At 36.9% G+C, this 13,205-nt stretch overlaps 1 protein-coding gene across 2 annotated transcripts in view; it reads left to right on the plus strand.

The window, feature by feature from the left end:
- The window catches only part of SNTG1 (syntrophin gamma 1), a 957,068-nt gene that overhangs the window by 899,857 nt on the left and 44,006 nt on the right, over positions 1-13,205 (plus strand). For both annotated transcript variants that reach the window (XM_073583787.1, XM_073583788.1), the window contains one exon: positions 5,174-5,212. In XM_073583787.1, the coding sequence (XP_073439888.1) occupies positions 5,174-5,212 (39 nt within the window). The remainder of the gene's footprint in view (positions 1-5,173; positions 5,213-13,205) is intronic.

Consider the following 13,205-nt stretch of genomic DNA (forward strand, 5'->3'; position numbering starts at 1 on the left):
AAGTGCAATAAAATTACATGTAAAATTGCATGCAGTGTAGAGCGGCACTTCTGTATTCCCATTATAGATATGGCTGTAGCTATATAAGACATTATCCACAGAGAGACTTGATTGATTACTGAGCTTTACAGCTAGAATTTATGGCTCTGTAATTGTATACTGTATTTTTGCTGCAAACTATTAGTTCTGGATCAAGGTATAATGTAGCTGGGGGGACACCTTACCAGTTTACATGACACTAACTAGAATCCTGAAATGATTAATATACTGTTCCTATTTTGAGAATTTGTGAAGCAAGTGATGATACACAAGCACTTTTATTTGAAGAAAGCAATGTTTCCTTCTAGTCTTTCAATGGAAAGTATTATATTATTTACGTTAAAGCATCCATATTTTCATGATGTTGTAAACAATGTAGATATTCCACGACTCCTTCGATGATTGGTCAGAAACAGTTTTGTGCCTAGAATTGAAGGCTTTATAATTTTAGTGAGAATATTAACTATTCACAGTAGTTTTGGGTGCATGGCAATGTTCACATAGCATTTTTGTTTTACCAAATAATATAATTCTCCATGAACTATTCTGTGGCAAGCACTGTTTCTTTTTTCCACAATGTATAGAAAAATATTTCACTGGATTCCAGTGTTTTTTAATACAGCTGTGGAGGCTTAAGATATTGACAACCAATTCATAGAATAGGTTATCAATATGCGATTGGTGGGGGTTCAACAGCTAGGACCCCCCCATAAATCTGATATTGATGATCTATACTCAGTTCATCAATATCATAAGTCTTGACAACCCCATTAACACAGTACAATTACTGCTAACTGCTAGTGGAGTTGGACTTTAACCCTTTGGTGTCACAGACAGTTTTTACCTTAACGGCAGCCTCAATAGTTGATATGATCATGACAATACAAATTTTTAATGTTTTGCTACTTTTGCACAAAAATGACTTAAAAAAATATTTATTTTCCATTTTCTGATACCCGTAACTTTATTTTTCTGTAGACTAAGTTGTATAAGCGCTTGTTTTTTGCAGTCAAGCTGCATTCTTTACTAGTACAATATGATTTTTTTCACTGTTAAATTTATTTTTACGAGGCATGAACAAAAAATAAATAAATCTTCAATTGCATTTTTTTCAGTTATTCGCCCTATCATTTAATTGCCACATCTTTATTCTGCAGATGAATGCAATTAAGGTGGCACCCAATTAATATTGCTTTTTATGTTTTCCTACTTTTGGACATTAAAATCACTTAAAAACTACATATAATACACAAATATATATCTGTGTATATATATATATATATATATATATATATATTATATCATAAACCCATACATTTTACATGTTTCTGAGCTGTTCGATACTGCTAAAAGGCATAGTTGTTGGCGTCATTTGGGGACGAGCACAACTTGATCACTTTTATTAACATTTTTTATATTAACCATACAGAATAAATAATAATACTGTTTTACAGTATGGGCCATTCTTAATGTGATAATATTAAATATGTGTTTTGTATTTAAAATGGGATTTGGATTTTTAATATTTATATTTTTTCATCACTTAAAACATTAATTATTTTTTTCAGAATACTTACTAGTTCCACAAGAGGACCTAAACTTGCAATATTTTAAACTCCATTGTACAATCTATGTAGACAATACACATTATCTAACCTGTTAGTGGTTGGTTGACTGACAGGTAGTCTATTAGACCCTGCATTCAGAGGGATCTCATAGGCTGAGGTTTATCTTAGACACAAAAGCTATTTTTAGGACCTAGGTTGGATCCCAACATGCATAACATACTGAGCAAGAGCTTACCAATGTATAATGCTGACTAATGGGGTATGGTACAAGAATAACTTATGTGTTATCTCTATGGGGTAACTGTATGTTGGATTCTGGGAAAGCACTTGCAACCCAGGAAAGCACTTTGCCGAAAATTATATACTGCCATTTAAATGGATACACCTAAATAAAATGGGAATGGTTGGTGATATCAACTTCCTGTTTGTGGCACATTAGTATATGGGAGGGGAGAAACTTTTCAAAATGGTTGGTGACCATGGTGGCCATTTTGAAGTCTGCCATTTTGGATCCAACTTTATTTTTTCCAAAGGGAAGAGGATCATGTAACACATCAAACTTATTGAGACTTTCACAAGAAAAAACAACGGTGTGCTTGGTTTTAATGTAACTTTATTCTTTCATGAGTTATATACAAGTTTATGACCATTTATAAAATATGTTCAAAGTGCTGCCCATTGTGTTGGATTGTCAATACAACTCTCTTCTCCAACTCTTGACACACTGATAGCAACACTGCTGAAGAAATGCTAGTCTAAGGGGTTCAGATTCCTTGTAAAAATGCTCAGACCTGACACCCATAATGTGGAGGTGCACCATCTTGCTGGAAAAACTCAGGGAATGTGCCATCTTGAGTGCATAAAGAGGGTAACACATCATCATGTAGCAATTTCAGATATCCAGTGGCATTGAGGTTTCCATTGAAGATGAATGTCCCCACTATCTTTGTACCCCATATACCACACATACCATCAATTATGGGTGTCAGGTCTGAGCATTCCTACATGAACATTTTCCTGGAAAGTGGATTGATCTTCATGGGCCAGTTGAATGGCCACCAAGGTCTCCCAGTCTGTCCCCTTTAGACTTTTATCTTTGGGGTCATCAGAAGGCAATTGTCTATGCTGTGAAGCTACGAGATGTGCAGCATCTGAAACAATGGATACTGGAAGCCTGTGCTATCATTTCTTCTGCGGTGTTGCTATCAGTGTGTCAAGAGTAGAAGAGAGTTGCATTGACAATCCAACACAATGGACAGCACTTTGAACACATTTTATAAGTGGTCATAAACTTGTAAATAACTCATGAAAGAATAAAGATATGTTAAAACTAAGCACATCATTGTTTTTCTTGTGAAATTTTCAATAAGTTTGATGTGTCACATGACCCTCTTCCCATTGAAAAAAATAAAGTTGAATCAAAAATGACCAACTTCAAAATGGCCACCATAGTCACCACCCATCTTGAAAAGTTCCCCCCCTCCGATATACTAATGTGCCACAAACAGTAAGTTGATATCACCAACTATCCCCATTTTATTTTGGTGTATCCTTATAAATGGCCCACCATATATATATATATGACGCGGTCAGGATCGCTGGTGCATCGCTAAGTGGTCGCTAGTGAGCTGTCACACAGGCAGATCTCACCAGCGACATAGCAAGGGTCGGTGGTCGCTACTTACCTCTCAGACGAGGCGATCCTGATGTCCTCCTGCCCGTATCCACGCGTCACTCGTCGGCGCCACAGGAAGCTGACAACGAGAAACGGTCCAGGACATTCTCGCGCAATCAGTGATAACCAGCAGGGAAGCGGTCGGAGGTAAGCATCAGACATAGCGAAATCGCTAGCAATATCGCTATAACGTCACAAAAACCAGTGACGTTATAGCGATATTGCTAGCGATATCGCTTAGTGTGACAGGGCCTTTACATAGGACCTGCTTGACAAAGTGAAGTAGACATAAAGTTCCTCAAAAACAAGACATCATGCCACAATCCAAAAGAATTCAGGAATAAATTAAAAACAAAGTAATTGAGATCTATCAGTCTGGAAAAGTTTATAAAGCCATTTCCAAAGTTTTGGGATTCCAGTGAATGACAGTGGGAGCCTTTATCCACAAATGGGGTGAAAACATGGGACAATAGTGAACCTCGTCTTTAGTGGCTGGCCACCCAAAATTCCTCCAAGAACACAGCTATGACTCATCCAAGAGGTCACAAAAGACCCTACAACAACATCCAAAAAACAGCAGACCTCACTTGCCTCAGTTAACGTCAGTGTTCATGACTCCACCATAAGAAAGACACTGGGCAAAAATGGCCTTCATGGCAGAGTTCAAAAATGAAAGCCACTGCTCAGAAATAGGAACCTAAAGGCTTGTCTCAGTTTTGCAAGAAAACATATTGATGGTCTCGAAGATTTTTGGGAGAACACTCTGTGGACTGACGAGGCAAAAGTTGAACCTTTTTGATGGTGTATGTCCTATTTCTTCTGGCGTAGAAGTAACACAGCATTTCAGAAAGGGAACATTATACCAATAGTAAAATATGGTGGTAGCAGTGTGATATCCTGGGGCTGTTTTGCTGCTTCGAGGACCTGGAAGACTTGAATTGGTAAATGGAAGACATGAATTCTGCTGTCTAGCAGAAAATCCTGAAGGAGAATGTCATACCATCTGTTTGTGACTTCAAGCTGAAGCGCACTTGGGTTATGCAGCAGGACAATAATCCAAAACACACCAGCAAGTCCACCTCAGAATGGCTTAAGAAAAACAAACTTAAGATTTTGGATTGGCCTAGTCAAAATCCTGACCGTAATCTGATTGGGATACTCTGGCATGATCTTAAAACGGCTGTTCATGCTTGAAAACCCTCCAATGTGACTGAATTACAACAGTTCTGCAAAGATAAGTGAATCAAAATTAGTTCAGAGCATTGTAAAATACTTATTGGCAGTTATTCCAAACACTTGATTGCAGTTCGTGCTTCCAGGGGTGACCCTAGCAGTTATTAGGTTTAGGGGGCAACACTTTTTCACAAAGGGCACTGAAGGTTAGGATATATATTTCCCTTAATAATAAATACCTTCATTTAAAAGCTGCATTTTGTGTTTATGTGTTCTATCTTTGTCTAATATTTTAATTTGTTTTGTGATCTGAAACTTTTAAGTGTGACAAACAAGCAAAATAATAAGAAATCAGAAAGGGGGCAAACACATTTTTCACACCACTGTATTTGTAAAGTGTAAATAATTTTATTCTCTAATTGTTTTTAAAAATTTAAATCTGAAAATTATGACTTGCATATGTATTCAGCCCCTGTAGCATGATACTCCTAAATTAAGTACTGAGTGAGCAACTGCCTCTGGAAGTCACATAATTAGTAAATTGTGTCCACCTGTGTGTAATTTATTTTCTGACTAACTACAGCTGTACTGTAAAGGCTTCAGAGGTTTGTTTGAGCACATGTGTAATCAAACAGCCTCATGAACACATATATACATATGTAAATATATTTTGTTTGACAATTTCACATTACTTACATTACATATTTTGTTTTCACAGATAAAAAAAATAAACAGGAATTTTCCAGTAAACCAGCAGGTATGTTATATTCATACAAACTGCTTTTGTATTTTCTTAAGTGCAATCACAATAGGTCTATATAACTAAGGTCCTATCAGTACACCAGTGCGAGGTTCCCTAGGATTATATTCAATCCTACTTTTGTTCTTTAACAAAAACACAGCCTTATTAATGTTGAAGTGACCTCTCTGTAGATAAGGATTGTAACCTACTAGTAACAAATAATCCATTTATTAATACAGTCCGCTGCCAAATTTTCCATGTTTATTTTTGATTGAAAAACATTCCAAAAATTATCCCTTAGTCATATTTTACAGGCAGACAATTCTGCTCAAAAAATTGACTCAAACTGACATTGTTGATATCAGAGGTAAAATCACCCAGCTGCGACTGAGATGGGGGATGTACCATATATTCCACAAATGGACAAAAAAACCTGGCACTCATATGTGATAAAAGAAAGATACTGTATGTTGGACAACTGCAATCCAGAATGAGAAAACGTTTTGGTCTGAAGAATAGACTTTATCAGTTCACTCAAAAATATACATATAGGACTCACTAAGGTAAGAAAAAATAAGGAAATAAAATAAACCACATATCAAAGAAATGTATGCAGTATAATGTGCAATGTGCATAACACAATTAACTCATATATTTAAATAGTGTGTCAAAATTAGAAGAGGAAAAAAGGGAAATGAAGGGAGAAGAAGAAAAAAGGGGAAAAAAGGAAAGGGATAGTAAAATACGACATCAAGATTGAGAAAAGGAAAGTAAGAAAAATTTCCTCCAATTTGGTAAAAAGACTGAATTGATAGGAACTTGGATAACAAAAACAAAGCTAAATATTGGGCCATCAAAAGCATAATATGTAAATTAAAAGGAAAAGCGTAACTCAAAAATAATTTTAAATGATTGAATAACTAAGACCATTAGTAGTTCTAATTAGGAAAACAATGTAAATATTGTGAAGTGGCATGGCTTTACACCCAGCTGAAGTGTGATCATCCACAGAAGAATATCTACAGTATATCAATGGTAATAGTGATAACAATTGACATCATAGGTGGAAAAACAAACCGCTTCTTTTAGGTTTGCCCTGGAAGAACCGATTTATTTCAGAATGATAGTGCTGTGGAGTGTCTGAAGTGTCCACCGCAGTGTGACATGAGAAGGTACTGAGTTTAAACAGAGACTGTAAGGTTTCAATAGATCCGGCTGCCTGAAGGAGTGTGAGAGGGCAGTGACCATTCAGGAATGTGTATTGGGGATTGGGTCTCTGTGTCACAGAAGGGGTGTATCATTAACTCATGCATCAACAAAAATCCAGGCCAGCACATGCATTGTGTAAAGAGACACAGTATCTAAGTGGTTGTTCCAGTAATCAGAATGAGAGGCTGGTGTGAACAGGAGAGTGTGGCAATGTTAGTGGTCCAGTGACAGCTTTGAGAGGCTAAGATAAGAAAAGGATATGATGGAAATAAATATTCATATGAAAATCGATCTTGGACAATATTTAAGCTTGGTTCCAGGAGGATAAAGGAGGAAAATAATGTTCGAACATAATACAGAAAATGAAATGGAAGAAAACTGATTGGGAATAAGTAAGAATAAAACAAATATATAAGGTTTACATGTGAAGCATGCATATGAGCATATAAATAATAACGCCTATACGTACAAAAACATAGATGCTGGTAATAACGACCAGCTAAAATGTATAATAGGTCATATCCTGATTTTGCTACAATCTGTAATATGCCAGAATTGGACACAAGGGAAAAAAATAAATATTAATTAGGTCAACATGGTGAACCAGTCTGCACACATAATGAAAAAAAGGTGAAATTGTGCAAAATAAAATACTCAGCTAATGATCCTCAAATAAAGAAATGAAGGTAACAGTTCCTATTGAGACCTTTTGGAGTAAAAGATTACAACATATCCAAAAGGCTTCTCTTTGTTTTAATAATCGAAGGCGATCACCACCCAGATGTGGTTGATTGAAATGTTCAATAACTTGCTATTTTAATTGTACAACCGAGAGTCCAGCAGAATTGAAATGATATAGTCTTGGTAAAAGTGGATTATTACATTATAATTTACTTTTGAAAATCTTTTCAATTCCAATTATTCGACTTTTGGCAAACAGGTTATAACACAAAATGCTAGGTAAATAGGTACTGTACACGTACAAAAAGCAAAATGTGGAAGCAGGTCATGGCATAAGTGTGGTGTGTATGGTTGCTAAATTGGACTAGTAAATCAGATGTGCAAAAAACAGACATCTACATTTAAATGTATTAAAAATAAGCCCCCCTTCACTAATCTCAACTGTTTTATCTGCCGTTGTCTCCATATGAGGTATATAATATTCCATGATAACTATTCAAATAATTAATGGCCCATAAGAGCTCATTCAGGGGATTTAGAGGGAAAGGGGGACAAGTCTTCTGTAGCTCTACATCAAGGTTCTTCTGCATTGCAGTGTATCTCAATGCAGTAATTGGTTATTCCCATCTTATTTATTGTTTGTTTTTTTGCCATTTTTGAGATGTTACCAATATTCTTTTCATACATATATAACACACTGCCTAAGTGACCAACCACCACTACTGTCTAGCAGTATTTCCAAAACATGCACAGTGCGTATAACCTCTTTTTTATTGCATTTGCTAGCATTGCTTTGAAGCTAGTGGGATTGCTGGGGCACTCTCTTAGCTCCTTATTCTGGTTAAACTTCAATGCATTTCTTACAAGGTAGACAACAACAGTGTTCAGTCTTCTATGCAATTAATAAGCCACACAAAAGAAAAACAATACTATCTCGGCTGCAATTTTTTAAATTTGAACCCTTAATGACATATGATGTACAGGGTCTATGTCATCTCTCTGCCTCTGATGCATTCTCACAAGCTAAGCCTGCATCTTTTTCGGCAGACCCATGACTATTAACCTGTAAAATGCTGCTGTTAATCTGTGACAGCAGCATTGCCTTGATCACGAGGTGCCAATAGGTTGCCATGACAGCCAGGGGTCTGCTGAAGATGCCCATGCTTGTCATGACAATACTCATAGGAGACTGATTTTTGCTTTGTACAGCAATGCTGTGTCATTGCAGTATAGCGCACAAGCCATCATATGATTGCAGGTTCAAGTCCCCGAAGGGAAAAAACAAATACAGTAAAAAGTAAAGTAAAAGTTAGATATATCAAAATATAAAATAAATTAAGCTGATAAACAAAGATAGCTCAACGTGCTATACTGAGATACTAGGAAAAAAGAAATCCGGTTGCCGGATACTCACTTAATGAAAAGTGATGTCAGGTGGATCTCACTGTCAGATATAGTGCATCCGTTATGGAAAGATGCTGCTGAAGAAATGGTAAAGGATTTGGACTGAGTAATCTGTTGTGCACTTGTAGTGGACTTGTGGTACTCACTTGTGTTTGATTGTCCAATCAAGAATCCTGCTGTAAATGCTGAGTACAGCTGATGCTGAAGTGGCAGGGTTTGAGGCACTTAGGTTTGGAGCGCTAGTTGTAAAAAGAGGGGAGCTACGCCTTGAAATGCGTCGGTATTGTGCCTCTCTCGCGCACCCGTCCTAGCTTCACTGTGATGTCACACAAGCTCTGCCCCCTCACCACGCTGCATCCCTCAGCACTGCTTCCAACCGGAGCGTGCGAGGTGTCAGCGTCCTCCACGCGCTGATTCTGCCTCAGTATCTCCACCACTGAGCAGCAGCACCCATCCTGCCCCAACGAGCACCAGCCATCACAAGTAAGTGCACGGATTACAGCACCTCTTTCTAGCAACAAGCATTCAATTTGCAAAATGTAAAGTGCTGCGGAATATGTTGGCGCTATATAAATAAAGATTATTATTATTATTGTTATTACTCAATTTAACTAATGTCCATCTGTAATTCAGTACCTGTGCAAGTGCCTCTCTCTATTGGATTAGCCACCACCTCTACCCTATGGTTCAGCTTACCCCGCAGTAAGTGTGGTTCCTATCTGCAAATTAAGCAGCCTTATTCATTTTGATACTTAACACAAAATCCTTTTTACAACTAGCACTCCAAACCTAAGTGCCTCAAACCCTGCCACTTTGGCATGAGCTGTACTCATCATTTACAGCAGGATTCTTGATTGGACAATCAAACTCAAGTGAGTGTACCACAAGTACAGTCGAGTCCACTACAAGTACACAACAGATAACTCAGTCCTACACCTTTACCATTTCTTCAGCAGCATCTTTCCTTAACGGATGCAATATATCTGAGAGCGAGATCCACCTGACATCACTTTTCATTAAGCAAGGGCATTTAGGGCAGCACGGTGGCTTAGTGGATAGCACTGCAGCCTTGCAGCGCTGGGGTCCTGGGTTTCAATCCCACCAAGGACATCATCTGCAAGGAGTTTGTATGTTCTCCTTGTGTTTGTGTGGGTTTCCTCCCACATTCCAAAGACATACTGATATGGAATTTAGATTGTGAGCCCCATCAGGGACAGTGATGATAATGTGTGCAAACTGTGAAGTGGTGTGGAATGTTACCGCTATATAAGAATAAAGATTATTATTATTAAGTGAGTATCCAGCAACCGAATTTCTTTTTTTCTAGTATCTCAGTATAGCGCCGTGAACTATCTTTGTTTATAAGCTTAGCATTTTTTAACATGCACCGGCACAGAGCTTGTCCTTCACCAGCCGCATCTGGGATCTGCGTACCTTTCTCCTTCTGAGTGGACTAGCGCCAGTGTGTAAACTGTAATCTATAAAATAAATTAAAATTCTGATCAGTAAGCAGTGCATCAAGAAAGAAGATCAAAATGCCAGAATTGTGTTTTTTGCCACAGCAACAATACAAAAAAATGTAAAAAATGTAATGAGAGGCAATAAAAAACATCTACCCCAAAATTATATCAATAAAAACATTGGCTCGGGGTGCAAACAACAAGCACTCAGAAAGCTCCATATCCCAAAAATTGAAAATGTTACTGCTCTTGAGAAATGGAGTCACAAACAAAAAAATGTTTTATTAGAAATTTCTGATCTTTTTTCACTAAAATAAAACAAAAACTATGCATAGTTGGTATCTTTATAACCATACTGACATGGAGAATTATATTGCCAGGTACCATTTACGTGAAATGAGTGCTGTAAATAAAAATAAATAAAAACAGTTGGAGAATTGCGCTTTTTTTTGCTTGTTCACTGCACTTGGAATTTTTTCCCCACTTTCCACTATATAACATGATAAAATGGATGGAGTCTGTCAAAAGTACAACTCGTCCTCTATAAAACAAGTCCTCACGCGGCTTTGTCGATGGAAAAATGAAAAAGTTATGTCACTTGGAATAAGGGGAAGAAAAAGCGAAAGCGCAAAAGCTAAAAATTGCCCAGTCATTAAGGGGTTAAACAGTAAGATGCAAAAGTGCTTGTTTTCACACGCACTGTCCAGTAACAATCAGCTACATACATAAAAATAACCCTTTAAAGGTTAAAAAACTTTCTGTCTACAAGCTGAAATTTTAATTGCTGCTTTAAACGTGGATGAATACTATAAGCCATCATGTGATTCTAGTACAATATAATTAGAGCAAAGTATTTGCTGAATTACTAAACAAAACAAGTATTGTGGATAAAATCTGTGAAATGATGTCAAAAAGTGAAGTATTGCTTGGAGATTGCTTCAGCCAGCAAAGATCAGTAATTTGAGGTTAAGTGCTCCGAATGTTTCTATAACGTTTAAATAGTACAATGGCAAACAGGGATCATAATAGACAATTAGCATTTTGATTTAAATGTTTAAAGTACTGCACTTTTCATAGTGATTAGTAGGTGGACGGAGGGCCAGCTGTCATAACTCTCAACCGTGAAAAGCCTATTCTTCTTTCAGTCACTCGGTAGAATGTTACGTACCGAGATGTTGAAAGATGTTTTTTTTGTTTTGTGCAGAAATTGGAGTCTTCCTCCGCAATTATCTCTTCTCTGTTGGATCAAGCATTATGTTTAGGAGCTATTGTTCCTTTAAACTGCAAGAATTTCAATGTAAAAACGGGTTGCTAAGCAATAAAATCTATGCAGCATTTACCTAGGTTAAATGCAGAAAAAAGTCAAAATGTAACGAACTTTACATAAAAACATTAAGCGAAGCAGAATTATACCGATCTTCCTGCAAATCTCAGGTTATAAAAAGCGATATTAGATGAAATGTCCATCACACTCATAGCACATAACTCTGACAAATATTTAAGTCAGATCCTGTCAATGCACTTCTATGCACCTAGGGACAAAAATAAATGCAATCTAATGAATGTTTTCTCCTTTAGTCAACCACAAAGTCGGATTTATAGTAGAATATGCCGAAAGTATGAGCGCAGTGCTATAGAGCTGTAAGATCAATAGCAAATCATTCTGTAATAGTCCTCTTGAGACAACAGATGTGAAATACATTTCAGCCCTGTGGTGTTAGAGATCCACCAGGATTTTTACTTTACTGTTTTTGCTAACATTGATAATGTCAAATCTTTTATTTTGATAGTGCATTTTAATAAGGTTTTCATAGGGTTGTAAGATTAAAAGCAAGCAAAAGAAATGGTTATCTTTACTTAAAAGGGTTGTGCTACTACCAAAAGTATATTTTAATCAACAGATCTTGGAATAAAAATAAAATTCACAATTGGATATGTTTACAAAAAATGTTCCTGTGCTGAGATAATCTTATAAATGTGCCCCAGTGTAATGGCTGTGTTTGACAGTGCCGGAACAGATTGGATAACACCACAGTTACTGGACCAGCTTGGAAACAAAAGAGTATACAGACATTACAGCAGGGGATCACAGACAATTCTTTCTTTGAAGTGAAATTTTGTTTAAAAATAGGGAGAGAAAAGTTTTACCTCACAAAAAGAATCAGCTATGATCCCCTGCAGTAATGTCTGTGTACTCTCTTTTGCCTCTTCCCCTGCCCAGGAGCTGTGGTATGATCAGATCATGTCCCTGCACGGTCAGACACAGATATTACACAGTACACAGCAGGGGCACATTTATAAGATTATCTCAGCACAGGAACATTTTATTTAATCAGATCCAACTTGGAGTTTGTTTTTATTCCAAGATCTGTTGACTAAAATATACTTTTGCTTGTGACATAACTTCTTTAATATTTCAATTGCTGTGTGAAGTTGTTATTATCAGTTCTTGCTCAAACTTTTAAAATCACTTAGATTAAATTTGTCGAGATGAAGAATTGCATTTTTTTCTACTGTTTCAAAAGTTATTTGGCTTTTTGTAAACCTAATGTTTCACCATGGCTGGTTACTACTTAGGTCACGAGGGCTATGAGCCCATCTGCATTTACCAATTTGATGTCATAAAAGGCCTCTCTACCACCTAATTTTTTTGTCTTTGCTATATTCTTCCTCACAGGTTGTTAAAATTAAAGAAGCACCTTTTTCTGATTTCTATCGTACACCGTTTAGAGAGCAGGCTAATATTAGTTTCAGACCTACCAGTGTTAGGCTGGGATTCTAGGGGACCAATGATGATGTTGATTCTGGTGACACATTTTTCAGAATCATTCAAACATTACATGATGCTCAGAATCTGCTACTTCTCTTTCATGTCTTCTTAGCCAGTGTATATACATATAATAATAAACTGGATAGTTTGTTAAAGAAATGATGAGATGGCAAATGCGGCCTCTGTCTGTATATTGGGCATTAAGTGTACTGTGCTAAAGGCTCAAATAATGGGTGAGGGCTTCACTCCTGCATAGGGCCCACCAGGAATTTCAGCTGTTCACCTGTGGTCCACTCCAAGCCAAGGACCTAGCATACACCCTTTTAGAAAATATGCTTAGTAGTTATTGTTTATATGAGTAGCCAATACACTGATGATTATGCTGAAACTGCTGAAGTGATTCACTTTACTATCAGTATGAGATATTTAGAATTTTTTGTACTATAAGAAAATATGGAAGAGTAAAGAAGTGCAGTGAGCAGAT

The sequence above is a fragment of the Dendrobates tinctorius genome, unplaced genomic scaffold, assembly GCF_039654945.1.
Source record: "Dendrobates tinctorius isolate UK_male_01 unplaced genomic scaffold, ASM3965494v1 ptg000081l, whole genome shotgun sequence".
NCBI lineage: Eukaryota > Metazoa > Chordata > Amphibia > Anura > Dendrobatidae > Dendrobates > Dendrobates tinctorius.